The sequence below is a fragment of the Stigmatopora argus genome, chromosome 21, assembly GCF_051989625.1.
Source record: "Stigmatopora argus isolate UIUO_Sarg chromosome 21, RoL_Sarg_1.0, whole genome shotgun sequence".
Taxonomy (NCBI): domain Eukaryota; kingdom Metazoa; phylum Chordata; class Actinopteri; order Syngnathiformes; family Syngnathidae; genus Stigmatopora; species Stigmatopora argus.
In genome coordinates, this window is record NC_135407.1 from 4,386,720 (window position 1) to 4,405,272 (window position 18,553).

Genomic DNA, 18,553 nt, shown 5'->3' on the forward strand with positions numbered 1-18,553 from the left:
TTTTTTTGAAGCCGGCCCGACTCTGTTTGGAGTACAGCCCAGAGTGTCATCGCGTTGAGCGCGGAAACATTGGCAGCAAATAGTCCGTGGCTTTTTATTGCGATTTAGGCACAATCTGTGGAATTGTGTTTAACACCTGCCTGTTTGCCTGTCTGCGACCCCCCTCCTCTTCCTTACATCCCCCCCACTACCACCTTCCTTTCCTCCTCCATGCACGCATCCTCCCCCCCTCAAACCCCCCCAGTCAATGCCAGTTACACCGGAGGAGTGCCCAAGAGGTCCCGCACTGCCTACACCCGCCAGCAAGCTCTGGAGCTGGAGAAGGAGTTCCACTTCAACCGCTACCTGACGCGACGCAGGCGGGTGGAGATCGCGCATACAATGTGCCTGTCCGAGCGCCAGGTGAAGATCTGGTTTCAGAACCGCAGGATGAAGTGGAAGAAGGAGCACAAGCTGCCCAACACCAAAATTCGCTCCAATTCGGCCTCGTCAACGTCCGGGGCCCAGCAACAGCAAATGAAAACAGGCCAACAGCTCGTACCCACGCCGTGCACAGTCCCTCTATAATGGCCCCATAAAAAAAACAAAAAAAAACAACAACAACAAAAACAACAACCCAAACCAGACTGAGATGGGAAACAACACAAGTGGAAATAAACGGACCGAGTCAATATTTTGCCCCTTTTTCCATCTTCACACGCTTGACATGTATTTTTTTCAATTCCCCCCACGACGACTGAAGGGTTCACATTTTCTTCTTTTATTTTATTTTAATTTTTTTTACAAATGAAGGATAATGGACAGTCAAACGGATCAAACTAAAAAATGTGTTGCATTTCACGTTAATGGCCAAATGAGCGAGCCAGACGCTCAAATCCTTTTGGGATTTTTTTTATTTTCCCTCCCCATTTCAATTTTCCATGGAAAATTCGAATATACTTGAAAGTGGCTGTTTTGAAAGCAGATTTGTTTAAGGAGTTGAATTGTAGTCAGGGTTGTGCATGTGTTTGAATGTAGGTGATGCGGCCACGTTGTAATGTACATATTGGCAAATGAAGGCTCAACGAGGAGTGCATTTCTACAGATAGATGTTTTTTTGTGCTCGTTAGTTTGGCGTCGTCAGTTGTTTGTCGGAGTCGTGCTCGCCCGTCTCATGTCGTGTTGGTGGAAACTGTGAATATTATTCCTTCGTCTTTGTGTCGACGTGTCACTAGTGACCCCCGTGTTGTATAGACTCAATATGTCTTTGTGAAATAAATGTGGATTCACTTGTAAGGCTGAGACGGCTTTTGATTTTTAATGCTGGAGAAGATTGTGTAGGATTTGGATTTAGACCCCCCAAAAATGACGTTATTTTTAGGGCCGATAACTGTACTTAAAAAAAATATTAGAGCTGATTTAGTCAAACTGGCTTTTGCAATGCATGTTTTAGCTTTAAAAAATATATTTTAAGGGAGTGCCACTTTAAATTTTAACGATGACCCTCAACTGTAAATTTAAGGCTTAGTTTTTCGTCCAAAATGTTGTACATTCGCCAGCCGACGGCAAATCGTCCATCGCATTTGCCTATTATTCCCCAGCCCGAGTGCACCCGAGTGTGAGCGTTCCTCACTACCTGCTACATCCAAACAATGAAGGGTTCACGTAAGGGACACGGCCGAGCTGACCAATCACCGGCCCGCAGCCCTTCTCGTGACCCCCCGACCTTTCGACACATACAATGTTCAGACCATACATCAGTGCTGAGACCCCCGAGAGTCTTTTCTTTGCGTTGCCGATTGTGACCCCGAGACGGCACAGTGGGGAAAAAAAATTCAAAGAATGGATTTTAATTCATATTTAAAAAAAAAAACATTTTAAATATCACGTTCCTGTCCAAAGAGTGTGAGCGACTGACCCAAGAAGTCCAATTTCAAGTCATTTGCCAATAGAGGTCACTTCCAACGTGCTGAAATTTTAATTTGCCCATCACGTTGAATAATGAATGGCCCCGGGTTAGAAATAGATGGAAAATGGGACTTATATTTTCATTTCAAGTCATCTCCTCACAGCGTCGGTCACGTCTTCTGCTCCCGCGCTGACCGGCATGCCTTGTGAGTAGACTTTTTTTCTTCAAAACATGTCTGCGTCTTGCAATGTCCGTAGTACTGACTTTTCATTTGGGTTGCAGAGTAAATGCGTTTTTTTTTTAAGTAAAATGAATTTTTACTCATTTTCATGGACCGGTGAGAAAAGTCCAATCCATTTGAGCTAGATTCTGGAGCCGCATGTGGCTCTGGAGCCACAGGGTGTTTTTTTATTGGATTATTTCACTGCCCTTAACGGTGCGAGATGTCCAATGCATATTTTTGGTAGAAAGGGATTGGACGCCGACTTTTTGTTTCTGGAAAACTGGAAGCGATTGTGTTAAATGCATGTTAAAATGAGTGAACCAAATTCAAATAATCTATGTTGTACCATCACGAAATGAAGGATTGGTCCCTCTTCTACTCCTGCCGTAGTTAGCATTTTATTTTGAACGCACAAATCAGTTGTACTTTTTTTGCTAACTATCAGGAATTTTGCCATTTACACTGCTCGTATCTAAGTCAAAGACCCCGATAGACGAGAGAGTCTGGCAGCTAGCTCCCAGCTCCAAAGATTGGACGCCTATCGCCGTCAATAACAGCTAGCTAATGCTTCATTTTGAGTATAGCGAGAACTGTAGGGCGCTTTTGAGTTGTCAGGACAACTTGAAAGGTCCTTTTGAAGAGGAAAACACAATGGATCCCAGCGACAATTGTAAATCATTAACGCAGTCCTCAGGGCCCAACTTGCTTGCCATTATGTTCATTATTATTGCTACTCTTTGCACATAATTCCCCATTAAAAGACAGGCAACCGTTTAAAAAGGCACTTTATTGAGCAAAGCAAAGCACACGTGGTAGAATTGTGCAATCCAGCCGCAAGAATTCAGTTTTCTCACGATCACTGATGTCGGGCTATATCTCGACTTAAGCTAGCTGTTTAGAGCGGCTTGTCAACATTGTGCAAAGATACGCTCCTGCTTCTGGCCATCGTCCAGGCGCTCTTTGAACTCCTCCTCGCTGACACGATAAGAAGCGTTGCCGGCTGGAAAGCAGCCCGCGGCGTTCCCCGGCGTTGGGATTGGAGTGACGAGCCGGGATTCCGTCTATAAACGGGGAGAAAAAAAGCAAAAATGCTCAGTTTGTCGCTCAAGTTTAGCAACACAAAGGATGGCCGCGAGGGCAGGGCGGGGAAGGGCAGCGTGTCCACTGGTGATTAATTGACCTGGTGGGATTTTTCCACGCCCGCTTCTCGGTGTTGACTGAAAACAAGCGCCAAACGGGCCGAGGAAGAACTGAAAAAGAGCCTTCGTGAGCTGGACTTGAGATCTCCAGCGGTTAGTCTGCAGTTTAGCTCATTGGACGTAATGGACCTTCAATTTTTTTTGGCTGGGAGGGCTGGCAGGGCTTCCAATAGGCGTCCTTTTGCAGCTTATGAGCTTATCAATACGTCAAAAAATGGAGTAGGGTTGTAACCATATACGTTGACCGAGAGTAACTTAAAACAATGAAGATAATTGTGGTTTTCATTTAAAAAAAAGATAGTTCAAAAAGTTTTGGCAGCAAAAATCTTTTGGAAAATGCTTAGTATTTTTATTGAAGTGAAATGTATATATTCTAAATGTGTACACATTGTAACACTCTTTAAAAAATATGATCAGCAAATATTTAGCGGTCCCAAAAAATCTATAGTGTATCGTCATAAAATTGTAAATAAAAACCCCTTGTTAAATAGAATTTCATTTAAACAAATTAATATTTCTGCACATATTGCTTTTTTGCAGCTTTGTGCAAATCACCCTCATTAAGATTGATTTCTTGTAAAGTAATTTGCGAGTATGTTATTTGCAAAAATTCATATTTAGTGCACACAAATTAGTATTTTATTTGTGGGTTCTAGAAAAAATTGTGATTTACACCCCAAGTTTTATATTCTTATATTTTGTACAAATGAATAATTTTTCATTTTGTACAAATGAATCATTTTTCATTTTGTGCAAATAATTGTGTAGAAATTGGTGCTATACAGCCCCGAGTTCTCATTGGAACATGGCTGTTAGTGCGGAATGCTCCTTTACCCCCCACATTAATGATTCCCAGGGTGAAATAAAAGCGATTTAAGTCACGTGACGTGATGGTGGCAGTGGCGAGCAAGCCCGTGATGCTGCTGATAGCCCCACTTTACACAAGGGGACTCCTTCACCAGTTTGGATTTATCGCGTGGAGAGCAGAAGCGGAAAAAAAGAAAGAAGCCAAACCAGATAGCAGAAAACGTGTGTGTGTGTGCGTGCGTGTGTGTGCGTGCGTGTGTGTGGTATTACACGGCTGTCACCGACGGATATGTTTTTCCACGCGGAGAGAGCTCAAGCTTTGGGAGGATGGATTTTATTTGGAGGCATTTCCGCCAATTGTTCGGTTTTGGGGTGAGTTATTGTGGCCAAAAGAAGAGGTCAGTATTAAACACTTGAGAAAATGACATTTAAAGTGTGTGTATATATATGTGACGGCGTGTGTGTGTGTTTTTGTTTTATTGAGATGCAGGAAAATCACCCCCAAATGTAAAAAAAAAAAATCTTACAAGAAGTGGTTATGTTAAATATATTTTGTATGTGGTTAAAAAATATAGTCCTACTCCCTACGCAAGGAAAAAGGCAAAATAATTCGTAAGTGGAATTGAGAATGTACATTTTTTTGCCAAATGCATTTGGATTTGTGTGTAAAATGAAGCACTCGGAAGTAGGTGACCGCCGGCGGGGGAGTTTGGCTGGGAAGACGGAGTGGCAGCTTGGGCTCGCCTCGGCTCGCCTCGGCTGGGCTCGAACGGCCCCGCGCCGAGGTCACCACGCTCCGCCGTGATTTATGGGCGCGGGGACTCTGGGAAGAAGGGGCTCCGCACCTAATGACTATTCGATCCGTAGCTGAGCGAAACAACAAGCAACCCATTTGCATAAAGCTATTTTCTGTCTTCTTTGACTAAACATTCCACGCGGGTGGCTCCATTTATTTTCCATAGCAAGAAATTATCTAAATATATCTAATTTATATATATGTATATATATTTTTAAAATCCCATGACTTTTCCTTAACATTTTTTTCTCCTCCATTTCAGAACTTTGGCTCCATAAAAGCACACCGAGCGACGCTCCAGTCCGCCGGTAAGTCTATCTTCATATCTTTATTTTTATTTTTTTTGTTCTGATAATAAGTAGGACGCCCACCTTTTTTTAAAGAAAGGCTCGCCGGCCTAAGCAGCGTTTTTCGTTCGGCCGGGAACAATCATTCCTCGCGGTGCACTTGTCTGCCAAGCGAGCTGTAATTTGTCACCATAAACGTGACGACGACGACGCTGCCTCCTTTCAAAAAGCCATTTCCACTCCAGCCATGTGCGCGTGCGATACATATTTATAAATTCGATACATCTCTTTACCGGCCTTCCCCCCCCCCCTCACGTCGATGACTTTTAACCCTTTGCTTTAAAAAAAGAGCAGAAGAATCAGCACTTTTAAGCACAAAGGGGTCAATAATTAATCCTCAGCATCCCACGCGGACTGACTTTTTCATGCCCCCCCCCACACACAACAAAAAAAACGGAGAGGGCGAGCTGAGCAGACGTTTTTCTTTCTTTCCTTTAAGAAAAAGGCAACATTACCACGCCGAGGGATTCCCCACCACTCGCTCCTGCATCCACTTTGCCTGCATGCGCGCTCAAGTTAATCATTAAGACCCCCCACCCCACCCACGCCCCCCTTCTACGCACACATTCCTTGTCTTCTCCTCGTATCAAGGATGCACTTTTTTTGTGATGATGTTCAATTTCTCCCTCGCCCTCGTTTGCTCGCACGAGGAAGAGGAGGAGGAAGAGGAGGAGAGGAGGAGGCTTGATTTTTTTTTTTGAACTGAGGCGCGACTCCATTTGCATAATTTTGCTTGTCTACGACTTGGAGTGGCGTTAGCTCGCACCAGAGGCTCCAGTCCATTCCAGTCCGGTTCGAGCCTCGCTTCCGATGGCCTGACCATCGATCGGAGCCAGATAAGACTTATCTAGGCTGACCCGCCCGTTTTTTTTGTGTGTGGCTAATCTCCATGTACACATCCACGTCGAGTGGGGTAGACACGAAGAAGAAGACGAGGAGGAGAAAAAAAAGCAAAGAGGGGCTGCTACCACCACCACTAGTACTACTACTTCTTCTCCTTCTCCTCCTCCTCCTCCTCCTCTTCTTTCTCTTTTTTTCCCCCTCCTCGCCACTCTCCTTGTTGTGGTGGCTGCGTGCGCGCATGCACAGGCGTTCGTTCGCCTCCCCAACTTTCCTCCGGATTACTACTTTGATCGATTTCGCCGCTGAATGAGAAAATATTGCCCGCTGCTCTGCACCGGGCGTCAGAGGTTAAGGTAAGCGGGGCCAAGGGGGAGAAAGGCGCCCGGCTCCCGCTCCCCTTCCCTTCTCCATGGCCGGACGAGTCGGGGTGTCGCGCGCACACGCGGTGATTTATCACCCGGTGACTTGGACGGCGGTTCAGGAAGAGTTCACACACGCACACGCGAGCAGATTTCGCTTAACGCAGAGGAGAGGACCACGGGAGATCCAGGCGGAATTCTGCAAGGCGTCCCCACTTTTTTTTTCGGGATCGGATTAGACAAAGAATCGCGATGAGGAGTTTGGCTGGAAGTCGTTTTCAACATTGCGTTTGGCGAAATTATATATATTTTTTAAATTCGGTTTGAGATGAACAAACGAAATTTGTGTAGGGGGGATTTAAGACAATTTCTCAAGTAGGAATACTAACCAAAACATGCTTCTTTAATTTTATTGGAGGCCCTGTCATTTTAAAATCAAGCAATTAGATTATATATATGTAAAAAAAAAATTCAATCGCGTGATAATTAATTTAAAAAAATGTAATCTTACTTTATTTGTGCTGGTGCATGCGCGTTTGTTGTAATGACGCTCCCGGACGGTCAACCAAGCCGCCTTTATTATGGGTCAGCATAGGAAAAAGTTCACATTGTGGCTTTAAAGATGCGCCAATGTCCACCCGGTTTTTCGGGTTTTTTTGGGGAGGGGGGGTGGACAAGATGTCATGTGTAGACAGACGAAAAGGAATGCGTTGGTTATTTGAAAAGGCTTTCGCGTTGGACTTGTTAACGACGAGCAGAGGTTTAAAATGGCATTCTCGGCCGTCGGCTTTTGAGCGTTGCTTAGCACACGCAGATGGTTTTGGAAAAGGTCGTTCAAGCTAGCCATACGGTAAACGGTAATCTCGCACGGGCCCAATCTCGCCGGCTCGCCTATAGCGCGCCGTGTCAGGGCCGCATTGAAAAGTAAGATGGATCGCCACCATTTCGTCTCCTCACAGTGCTTGTTGTAACCCCAGGTTCACCCGAGGAGGCCATTGGCGGAGAGGCGTCACGTGACCACGGGGTGCCAATGTTCTTCTACAAGGGTGTCAAGACCCTGTCACTTTGTGAAATAAATATTGGGAAACGGCGAGATGCAAAAGGCAACCTACTACGACAGCTCGGCAATTTACACTGGCTACCCGTATCAAAGCGCAAATGGCTTCGGTTATGATGCCAATCAGGTCCAATATCCCCGCGCCTCTCATGTGGAAAGTGACTACCATCGACCCGCCTGCTCGCTGCAGTCTCCCGACGGCGGCTCGGCGGAGAGCCGCGGAGGTGGAGGCGGCGACCCGAGCTCCGCCCAGCCGCCACAGCCGCCGCCGCCGACGACGACGACCACTAACGACGGCGGAAGCCCGACGGCGACGCCGACGCCGACCCACACGCCGACGCCTTCGCGCTCCCCCCCGGACGCCGGCAAGTCCGGCCCAGGCAAAAGCGGCTCCCCGTCTTCGTCCACCAATCGAGGCAAACAGATCTTCCCCTGGATGAAGGAGTCGCGGCAGAACACCAAGCAAAAACCCGCAAATAACGCCACTTCAGGTACATGAATACACACGCAATGCATTTTACACTCGATTCGATATACGCGATTTTGGCCCGCTTTAATTTGTGTATTGGCGAGGACGTTTCAAGGCCCCCCCTGACTCCGCTCGTTCCCAGCCCCCACGCATTGGGGTTAGATCCCAGAGTTGGCCTGCAGATGACCTCTGCCTACTGTAAACACAGCCATCACACACACGTACATAGCGTCCCCGCCGAGTCAACAAACATGCACGCTAACATCAAGCAGTTGGCTCAAGCCAGCCTTCCCCTAAACCCACTAATGTCAACTCCAAAAATACAGCACTAATATTGCTTATTTATTTTCCCCCCACAAATAACTGCATGGGATCGACCAAAGATTACAACCCAGTTGACCCCCCCCCCCAAAAAAAAGGACACTTGTGTTGTTAGTTGGCTCTTTTTTGTTGTTGACCTAGCAGGCCTTTGATTCATGTACTTTTGTTCAACAAACGAGCACTTGGGTTAATTTAATACTCCCCCTAAAATGTTTGTGGATTACTCATTTTTTAAAACTATTTAGGATGTACCTTTTTGAAAATTTATATTTTAACTGGGGAGACCTAAAATCACTGGGTAAAAAAAAATCAAATTTGGACTGAAAGTGACTAGCTATAGAAATTGAGTTAAATTGGGTTTTTAGGTTACTCACCCTTACTAAAACATTGAAGTAACAGTTTTCAAACAATTATTTTCATAAATGTACAGTTTTTCTACTGCCCTAATACTACATGTTTGTTTAAAAATTGCCTTTTTCTTTTATAAAATTGATTTAAGTTAATTGTACCCTCCCATTAGTTAAGTATATTGGAACACAATAGTCCAAGTCATCGTTAAATTTCTTTTTGACCCACTGAGAAAAAAAAATGTATTTCTTTTAACTGTAAACACCAAAAAGAGGTAGGTAAATATTTAGGAAAAAAACACCAACAACCATATGTCCAATTTTGACCCAACTAACCCATCTTTTGAATCAAAATTGAGTTATCTTTACTTTAATTGTCTTTTAACATCAGCATTTTGCACCTTTAAGGCAAATGCAAATTCAGTAGTTTTCCTCAAGCATTTGAATCCAAGTAACCCAACAATTTGTTCTTACAAGAACATCCCATTCTCATTTCTATGTCATATATATTTATAAATAGCATGTACACCCCCCTCCCCTCCCCTCCCCATCCACTTGTACAAGCTCTTACATCACAAACCTCCTGAAATTCTCAGTGGCGTTTATGTCATTCTGGAGTCCCTCTGCTCCACGTTTTGCACGACAGGTAGTAAAATTTACGGCCGGCTTTGGCCGCCCGCCACGGCGCGCAAGAAGCGTGTCTGCTTTTTGTGAAGGGGGCAGGCTTGCTTATCTGCACTCACAATGAGAAATGTGCCTTGGGCGGCTGCTACCGTGCGACGGCAAGTCGGGGGGATTCCCAATGTGACACTTTGGCCTACTATTTCGCAGCCGTGCTGTCCTGTTTTGTGCCAAAAAATGGCGTCTGTGACCAGACTTTTAGGATAACACGCTTGGCTTAACATCTTGCGCGAATACTTTGGAGCTAAATGAAACGTTAGCCAAATTCCCAAGCATTTTTATACCAAACAAGTACTTGGTAAAACACTGTTTGCGTATGATAGCGGTCAATTTATGTGGAGGCCCATCTGTGTCATGTGATGAGGTGATTATACTTTTATATGATTTTTACAGTCGTGAGGGCCGTTGGAGAAAAACCGCAATGTGTCCCATGATGGAAATGAGTTTGACATATGGGAGACTTTTTTGTTGTTGCTTAAACTGTTGGGAGATCGGGCCGGAATATTTGCAGATGGATTGAAGTGTGGATGCTTGTATTTCAGATGATTGCAATAATCAACATTTTGAAATGGTGTGGTTGGAGAGCACCAAATTTTAGTTGTTGACGTATTTGGATCAAAGTTATGGTGGAGGTTTTTACATCTAATAGTTTTAAATGTTTACGTTTATTGAAAACTTTTTTCCAGTTTGGTTAAGTGAGGTAAGTAACACTTAAATACAAAATGCAATTGTTTGGTGGAAATTGTACTAAGTTTAAAATAGATAGTTTTTTTTAACAAAAGGGGATCAACAACTACTTAAGTTGTTTTGACCAAAAAGTTGAATCGCCTTATTTGTCCATCTACCCATCAACCCACTTTTGGTGGGTCAAAACCATCTAAAGGTGAGTTTAAAAAGTACACTTGCTCAAAATACTCAATGTACTGAAAATTTGGTGATTCAACTCATTGGGTTTAAATAAGGCAAATAGTAATAATGTATACCTTTGTTTCCAAACAAAACCTTCCTTTTTACAGCTAATTTTTGAACACATTGACACTCTAGAGACACTTTGGGATAAAATGTAAGCAACTACCAGTTGAACTAGTTTTATTTTGACCTAAATAGATTCCATTTGGAGGACTGGGGGTAAAAAAATAATGGTCAATTGGTCCATATTTTTCCAAACCAAAACTGAGGTACTATTGACCCACTTCTTTTTTAAGCGTACCACTCAAGACAGTTCAAGCACTGCCATTTGCGATACATGTCCAATCCATTTCTTATTGGGTATGAGTGATGATTTGGACCCATTGAACCATGCCTGCCAACTTCCCCAGTCCATACAGATTGGCCAACAGAAAAACATTTTTTTCAATTTGAAGGCATTGTCGATCTGGGCAGCCCGTCACGATGGAACGACGGGTCTCCGACTTTGTTGGCGAACAGTCGTGTCGGGGCTTTCTTATCTGCTGCGTGGCACTCTCACTCCGGCCCGGCCCTATTACTGACTGACGTCCTTCTCTCGACAGCGGAGAGCTGCCCTGGAGACAAGAGCCCCCCCGGATCGGCGGCCTCCAAGCGGGCCCGGACGGCTTACACCAGCGCCCAGCTGGTGGAGTTGGAGAAGGAGTTCCACTTCAACCGCTACCTTTGCCGGCCCCGGCGCGTGGAGATGGCCAACCTGCTCAACCTGACGGAAAGACAGATCAAAATCTGGTTCCAGAACCGGCGGATGAAGTACAAGAAGGACCAGAAAGGCGCGGGGATGATGCCGTCCCCCGGCGGCCAGTCGCCGCGCAGTCCGGCGGGCCCCCCCTCGGCCGGAGGCTACCTCACCTCTATGCATTCTCTGGTCAACGGCGTCCCGTACGAGTCCCAGTCGCCCACCTCGTACGGCAAGGCCCACCCCAACGCGTACGGCATGGCGCCGTCCTACCAGGCGCCGCTGGGCAACGCTCACAAGAGGTACCCCGACTCGGCCACGCCCGAGTACGACGCGCACGCCCTGCAGGGCGGCAACTACATGCAGGGCAGCCCGGCGGCGTACGTCGGCGGGGGTTACGCCGAAGCGGCGCCCAACTCCGGGGCGTCCCTCTTTGGCCTGGGCCCCCTCTCCCACCCGCCGCCTAACATGGACTACAACGGAGCAATCAGCATGGGCAATGGTCAGCACCACGGCGGTGGTTGCGAGGCCCCCCCCACCTACACGGACCTCACGCCGCAATACTCTCAGGGAAGAATCCAGGAGGCGCCCAAACTGACTCATCTGTAGCAGTGCGAGGAGGGCGCAGCCCACCAATCCCACCCACCCACCTATCCCCCCCCCCCCCCCCCCCCCTCCCCGTCCCCCCATCCCTCCGTCCCCACGTCCGTATCACTCCGCCCATTGTCTGGCGGCCACCTCCGGACCGCATCACCCTCTTTCCTTTGTGTGCCTCCACACTGCGTCGAGCTTCTCTTCTTTTTTTCCTTCTCCTTTTAGTTTGATGGCGTGTGACGTAGCGTTAGGATAAATAATCTTTTTCTCTTTTATATCTATATTTTTTGCTCCAAAAGACATTTCCCCCAGGCTCGAGGAGGGCCTATTTAATCGATTTTTGAAATGTTTTTCAAATTCAAAAACAGGGTATTATTATGTAAACATGCTAGTCGTTTTTTTTATGTGAACTTATTTATCCGCATTTGAAGTTAATTTTTTAATGCACTTTGTTGCACTTGTGAAAGAATCCGATGCATTTGTCAAAATAAGGGTGACAAGCTATTATAGCCCTTTGCTTGTCTTGTTCTATTTGGACTTTCTGATGTTATTTATTTTTGTTTTAGTGTTAACACAAAAAAATGGCCTTGGTATTATTTGACAGCCTTTGCGAGAAGCTAGGTGAGTTGCAAGCGTCCCTCTATTTTCAATCTGCTCTATTTCCACCCTTTTTCTTCGATTGGATATTTACTTCAATTTTTTTTTTATATTAGCAGGATGTAAACTCAATCAGTCGACGCAATAAGGGTGGAAAAAAAGCATAAGGCGAGTTTCCTTAGTGAACACAATTTAAACACACGACGAACAATTTCATAGACATTCCATGCTGCTCCAGTTCGAAATCAATAAAACCATTGAAATACAATCAGAGCATATTTGTTTTAATTCAAATTAGCTTCAGAATGCAAATTGTTAATTTAGAACTAGAAAAACGCCTATGTAAAATTACCCTCTAAATGCCCTGTAAATGATTATTTAAAAAAAAGGTCGTTTTCAAAAAGAAAAGGGGAAAATTTGCCTTGTTTATATCCTCGTAACTGCGATGAGACGTGAAGCAAATCCTCGGGTGGCCTTCTTGTTTCTCCCTTCCTGCGTGGGCACATCCATAATCATAAAAATGTCAGCCGGCACAGCCCCTGCAAATAGACAACAAGCCAAATGAGAAATCGTTTGAAAACGAGGGTTTTTCCAACGTGCTCGGACTCGCCTAATGTGATCTCATTCTGCTCCTGTAAAAAAAAAACACCAAATGCTTTTAAACTACACGAGCAGTGGAAAAAAAATCCATTCTAAAACCAACATTAATTTATGGTCGATTTATAAAAAAATAAAAAACCTAAATGACACAATTTTTTAGCCCCTTAAAAACAAATCAATTCTCTATCATTCCCCAAACAAAAACAACAATATCCCCCACTGTGCAAATGTCGTTTCCTCAAATCCCCACTCTTAATTTCCCCCTTAAAATTTAAATGTGTACACGATAAATCCAACAAAACACTGGTGCACGACATATGGTTAGCAGGGAAAGGTGGAACAATGTCTTGTCAAAAACGTGTCAAATCTGGACTTTAGCATCTCGGCTGCTCACTAGAAACAATTTAAGCCCCACTAAAATACATTTAACACTATATTCCCATCCGTGGGAAAGTGACTTTAAATCCCCCCTTTGCTGACTTGTGTAGGCACGGTGGAAAAAAAATCCCCCATCCAAACAAATACTCACCCACACCTTTTCCACACAAAGGCTTCCTGCAAAACTCCCAATGGCCACCTTCTTTTAACACTCACCCCCTAAAAAAATAAAAAATAAAAACAATAATATTAAAACAACCCATTTTTTTTCCAGATATTTCTCAGGATAACACTGAGGTGGGCACCTCCGCTTACTCACCCGGTGTTGCGTTCAAGTGTCTCCCCGCTCAGGAAACGTGTGGGTCGGTTTCTAATCTATCTTCTCTCCCTCCCTCCAGCGACAGGGCCGACCGAGGCTGAAAGAAAAAATGCTTTCCAATGTGAGCGAGCAGTGTTTGTGGCCGTTTCCTGGCTGCATTTGATGCGGGGGAGAGTTAGAAGCCTTAAATGTGTTGTGAGGGCACCGAGCTGTCAGACCTTTTGGCGAGTAAGATTGATCGCGCGCAGGCTTCCAGCACTCTTTGTTTGGTGTATAAGCAACAAAACTGCGGAGAGAGCCATCTCGCTTCTTCCTCTCTCTTTGCTCACTATTTGTCTTTGGATAGGGAAAATCTACCACATCGTGTTTAAAGGGAGCTCAAATGTGGCGTTCGCACTTTGCACGGCCGTAAAAAAAAGCCAAATCGCAGCGGGGGTGCCTCGAAAGCAAATATTCGTTTACGCTGCTGATTTTTGGCTTTTTTTTTTTGGTTGGGGGGGCTGGGGGGGGCTTTATAGGCCTGTCGAGGCGTTTATACGCCATCGTGAAAAGGGAGCTTTAAAACACTCCTGCAGGGTTTGCTAGGATTGATCACCTTCAAAGTGGATGCGGCATGGCTAACTTGGAGAAGTCTTTAAATGGCAGTTCGTGGGTTACGCGTGACGTGTGCGCCCACGCGCGCGTGCACGCGGGCTCGGGGTGGGGGGCGTTCTCGCCTGACACCCTCCAACAATACCAGAAAGAGGAGTGCACGAATCTTGCCTGCCTGTAATATCGGGGCCGTTCTTGAAAAGAGGCTTTTTTTCCTCCTTATAGTCTAGCCGGGGGGCTCTTGAGTGAGGTGAGGGGGCGAGAGAGGAAAGGAGAAGGATGGAAATCAAAGTAGGCCAGACCAGCGGACTTTTCGCATCCGTCGGGCGCATGGCTTCTTTTGATTAAAGCCCAAATTGTCATTGGGCAGAGGCAATCATGTGACAGGCAACTCGCTCCACTTTGCAGCTTGTCTTCATGAATTCAATAGTTTGATAGTAGCTGGGTCCCTGCACGGCCGTAATCGCTGATGTAGGAAGAGCCAGGCTTTTTTTAAGTGGCGTATGTGTGTGTGCGTGTGTACGCATACGTGTACGCGTGCGTGTGCACGAGTGAGTGTTTTTTTTTTTCTTCCTCCGGACTAATTTTCGTCTCGTCGACAAATAAGGCGCGCAAAGTTTCCCCGGCTCGCAGGGAGAGGAGATGAATTACGAATTCGAGCGAGAGAGCGGATTTATCAATAGTCAGCCGTCGCTTGCTGAGTGCCTGACATCTTTCCCCCCTGTCGCTGATTCATTTCAAAGTTCATCAATCAAGAGCTCGACACTGATTCCTCCTCCCTTCGAGCAGACCATCCCCAGCCTGAGCCTGAACCCGGGCAGCCATCCGCGCCACGGCCGCCCGAGACACAGCCCCGACGGATGCAGCCCGCTGCCCACCGCCTCTCTGCCCCCGGAGTACCCGTGGATGCGGGAGAAGAAAGCCTCCAAGCGGAACCACCTGCCCAGCGCCACCGCCGCCGCTACCGTCACCACTACCACAGCCGCCGCCAACAATGGCCCCGGCGTCTGCAGCTTCTCTCCTAAAGGTAAAGAAGCCATGTTTATTCTCCGCACTCGAAAACCGGAGCGTGCTAAAAAGTTTGCCTTGATTTACGCTTTGATTTATTCCCCCTCGTCCTGCGTGACAGTAATGAAGAGTGATGGCGTAGCATTCATTAAAAAAAAAGTCGGCACTTCTTCGTGTTTACTTTGACTGTGGCGAGACAATTTACGCACAGATTTTGATTTTTTTATGTTGAAATCCCCGCAATCCCACTCTCTGCGTTCTTCCTCCCCCCCTCCGCGCAGACTCGCCCGAGGTGGCCGAAAACGGAGGCGTCAACGGCGGCTCGCGGCGCCTCCGCACGGCCTATACCAACACCCAGCTGCTGGAGCTGGAAAAGGAGTTCCACTTCAACAAGTATCTGTGCCGGCCCCGGAGGGTGGAGATTGCGGCCCTGCTCGACCTGACCGAACGCCAAGTCAAAGTGTGGTTCCAGAACCGGCGCATGAAGCACAAGCGACAGACGCAGTGCAAGGACAACCAGCACGGGGAGGCCGGCAAGCTCGGGCCCGGCAGTGAGGACGACGACGAGGGAGCCGGCTACGAGCTGGATCGCGAGCGGGAGCGGGATCGAGAGCCGGATCCGGAGCGGGATGCCTTCTCCTTTCAGGACAACAATGGCCCGCAGGTCCACAATGGCGGCCCGGCCGGCTTCGGCGGCGGCAGCAATGAGAAAAATGTGAAACATTTTCTTCCCACTGTGGCGGCCTGCGCGGCAACAATGGGCCCCGGCTCGGCGGCATCCGTGCCGGACAATGGCCACAGTCCTCCGAGCCTGGATGTTTCTCTACACGACTTCCAGGGCTTTTCGTCGGATTCCTGCGGCCAGCTGCAGCTTTCCGACGCCGCCTCGCCCAGTTTGTCCGAATCCCTGGACAGCCCCGCGGACATTTGCGCCGACACTTTTTACTTTTTCTCCGAATCCCTGACTACAATCGACCTGCAGAATCTCAACTATTAACGCTAATCAATCCTCGGCTATTCTCCCCAAGCTTCATTCACATTTTATGTATGTTCGGCACACGTTTTTTTTAAATTTTAATTTTATTTTTGCGGGACGGTAAGCAGGATTGTAACTATAGAACGAATTGATTTTTTTTCGTGAGTGTGTGTGTGTGTGTGAACATTACAATCGCCCGTGTGTGTGTGTGCGTGTGTGTGAAGAATTCGACGTCCTTTTTATTTTTGTATAGCTTCCAACGTCTTGACTATTTTTGTTAGAATACAATTTACTTGCTACAATCTTTTTTGGATTTGGACTCATTTTCTATTTACCGAGCGATTATTGAGATTTGCTTAATTCGGCTAGGAAATTAAATAACGATGCAAATTGTACAACAGGTTGCTAATGAATATAAATGGTCGGAGAGCCCCCCCTCCCTTTTTTAAATGAACCCATTCTATTTTAAGCTTAAATGTAGTTTTAGCCAACTATTTTTTTAAATTCTATTTTAAATGCTTTCTAGGAGGGCTTCTTGACACGCTGCAAGCAAACATGCGAGTCTCGCCTCGCCTCGCATGTTTGCCTCCAGGAGCTCATAAATCACCACCCTGGCATGAATGGGACGGACATTAAAGAGAGCAATTGTGACTTAATGTTCCCGAATACAAGGCCACTTCCATTTTGGCGAAGACCCCCCACCCCCCACCTCGATATCTGGCTTGAGAGTGTCTCCACGCGCTGGGCAATGATTCATTTTTATGGGCAGCCTGTTTAAACAGGCCGGCGAGCCTCCGATTCGAAACACGTCCTTCCTTGACGGATGAATTGCGAGGGCTTCTTTTATTATCCCCACGATTATTTAGCAGGATTATTTGCTTTCAGTCGTCAGGGAGTGTGGTGGGGTGGGGTGGGGGGATTCGACGCTGTGTTCGATAGGATGATTATGAATAGCTTTGCTCTATTGCTTTTGCACTCGAGTTGACTTATGGGAATCGTTGGGCTCGATATCGGGACGGGACTTTGGGCGTCAAATCAACAGCCACCGGTTGCGTCGATCGATTTAATCATCCGATGACGACAAAAATCGTTGCCTTGGTGGTGACAAAAAAAATGGGGGACGCAGCAGAGCGGGATTGTGAGCAAATCATTCCGAGACAACGCGTCTATTCTGGGCTCCTAGGTGGACACAAAGAGTGGAGGGCTGCCTGGCCACCGCTCACTCGCATGCGTGGGCGTCAGAATGCAGAATGGCGCCCACGCATGCGCAGCAGATGCTCGGCGAGGGGGGAGGGGAGAGAGAGAAGGAGAAAGAGAGAGAGAGAGAAAGAGTGCCACTGACCTCCATTTGCTCACTCGGAATCTTGTCGTCACTCTTGTCGCAGAAAAACGACCAATCCGTTGGTTCTAGCTGCGATTAGACGTCTGTGGTCGTCAATGGCAGTACAACCTAAGAAGGAATTGCAGAATATTCCGTTTTTACATTTGTCATGTCTTATGTTAAGACAAATAAATAACCATGTTTGTTAAGACTCTTAACAAACATTTGGTTATTTATTTTATCCATCTTGACAAGGTATAAGTATTTTGGCAGTCCATTTTGGACCCAATTGTGATTAAAAGCATTCAACTTTAAATGTATTCTTTCAGATGGAGCTTTATAGACATCAAATCCACTTCGTTTGCAAAGGTTGACGGCGCTGGACGTCCAAACTAGTCAAATGGATTGGACGTCTCTCGTTGTAGGTAATGACAATAAATAAGAATAATTCCTTGTTGAGTTGAGATAGAATGATTGATGCCACCTTCCCACTCAAACTGGATTGGACGTCTATCCTCGTCAATGGCAGCCAACGACTTAAGGTAATGACCACAAACAAGAATAAGTCCTTGTTATTTCATTTTTGAGTTATGATAGAATGATCGATGCCACCCTCCCACTCAAACTGGATTGGACGTCTATCTTCGTCAATGGCAGCCAACGACTTAAGGTAACGACCACAAATGTCTTTTTACTTCATTTTTGGGTTGTCAACCCTGATAATGAAGTAAGCTATATTCTCTATCATTTAAAAAATGAAGGGAACAAAACAAATGTAACAAAATGCATTTCAATAGAACATTCTGTCATGGCTCAAAGTTTAGCAATTCTTTTTCACAATATCATTTAGAGTTTAAGTTAAAAAAGACACTGAAAAATATTTGGATTATTTCAATGTCACACTATAACTTGAGTTACTTTAACCTATGGTAAATAGACTCCATTTACTCCTATTAGCGTAATGCAAAGGTGTCAAAGTGGCGGCCCAGGGGCCAAATCTGGCCCGCCGCATCATTTTGTGTGGCCCGCGAAAGTAAATCATGAGTGCCGACTTTCTGTTTTAGGATCAAATTAAAATGAAGAGTATAGATGTATATAACATTTCCTGATTTTCCCCGTTTTAAATCAATAATTGTAATTTTTTTTAATCATTTTTTTCTGTGTTTTTAGTTCAAAAATCATTTTGA

At 45.9% G+C, this 18,553-nt stretch overlaps 4 protein-coding genes and 1 long non-coding RNA gene across 10 annotated transcripts in view; 4 read left to right on the top strand and 1 right to left on the bottom strand.

Annotated features, from left to right (window-relative positions):
• The window catches only part of hoxa4a (homeobox A4a), a 2,145-nt gene extending 870 nt beyond the window's left edge, over positions 1 to 1,275 (top strand). The window contains exon 2 of the mRNA XM_077591234.1: positions 245 to 1,275. Within this exon, the coding sequence (XP_077447360.1) occupies positions 245 to 567 (323 nt within the window). The 3' untranslated portion in view covers positions 568 to 1,275. The remainder of the gene's footprint in view (positions 1 to 244) is intronic.
• The window catches only part of hoxa3a (homeobox A3a), a 25,307-nt gene extending 12,866 nt beyond the window's left edge, over positions 1 to 12,441 (top strand). Inside the window, exons 1-4 of one of the 4 annotated variants that reach the window (XM_077589949.1) lie at positions 4,249 to 4,515; positions 5,176 to 5,221; positions 7,440 to 8,010; positions 10,849 to 12,441. In XM_077589949.1, the coding sequence (XP_077446075.1) occupies positions 7,557 to 8,010; positions 10,849 to 11,591 (1,197 nt within the window). In that variant the 5' untranslated portion in view covers positions 4,249 to 4,515; positions 5,176 to 5,221; positions 7,440 to 7,556 and the 3' untranslated portion in view covers positions 11,592 to 12,441. Of the gene's footprint in view, positions 1 to 4,248; positions 4,516 to 4,749; positions 5,222 to 5,949; positions 6,457 to 7,439; positions 8,011 to 10,848 lie in introns of those variants that run through there. The other 3 variants (XM_077589948.1, XM_077589950.1, XM_077589947.1) reach the window with 3 other exon arrangements.
• LOC144066705 (uncharacterized) overlaps positions 10,388 to 18,553 on the bottom strand; it is a 9,409-nt gene continuing 1,243 nt past the window's right edge. Inside the window, exons 2-7 of one of the 2 annotated variants that reach the window (XR_013297688.1) lie at positions 17,388 to 17,495; positions 13,689 to 15,082; positions 13,471 to 13,567; positions 13,303 to 13,370; positions 12,595 to 12,712; positions 10,388 to 11,009 (exon numbers count right to left, since the gene is read on the bottom strand). This is a non-coding gene — a long non-coding RNA (uncharacterized LOC144066705). Of the gene's footprint in view, positions 11,010 to 12,594; positions 12,713 to 13,302; positions 13,371 to 13,470; positions 15,083 to 17,387; positions 17,496 to 18,553 lie in introns of both variants that reach the window. The other variant, XR_013297687.1, reaches the window with a different exon arrangement.
• On the top strand, positions 12,549 to 16,349 carry hoxa2b (homeobox A2b). 2 transcript variants are annotated; one of them, XM_077589952.1, is made up of 3 exons: positions 12,549 to 13,591; positions 14,851 to 15,088; positions 15,351 to 16,349. In XM_077589952.1, exons 1-3 carry the CDS (start codon positions 13,580 to 13,582, stop codon positions 16,064 to 16,066), a joined length of 966 nt encoding a protein of 321 aa, XP_077446078.1. In that variant the 5' UTR covers positions 12,549 to 13,579; the 3' UTR covers positions 16,067 to 16,349. The 2 variants fall into 2 exon arrangements, with proteins under 2 accessions (XP_077446078.1, XP_077446077.1); XM_077589951.1 differs by having other exon boundaries at positions 12,549 to 15,088.
• The window catches only part of hoxa1a (homeobox A1a), a 5,344-nt gene continuing 4,151 nt past the window's right edge, over positions 17,361 to 18,553 (top strand). The window contains exons 1-2 of the mRNA XM_077589953.1: positions 17,361 to 17,621; positions 17,696 to 18,036. The gene's annotated coding sequence lies outside the window, so the exon portion shown is untranslated. The remainder of the gene's footprint in view (positions 17,622 to 17,695; positions 18,037 to 18,553) is intronic.

Coding starts and splice junctions, on each gene's coding strand:
- hoxa2b (XM_077589951.1), top strand. CDS start 14,704: ATGAATTACGAATTCGAGCGAGAGAGCGGATTTATCAATAGTCAGCCG. Junction 15,089..15,350: donor CTGCAGCTTCTCTCCTAAAG/GTAAAGAAGCCA, acceptor CCCTCCGCGCAG/ACTCGCCCGAGGTGGCCGAA.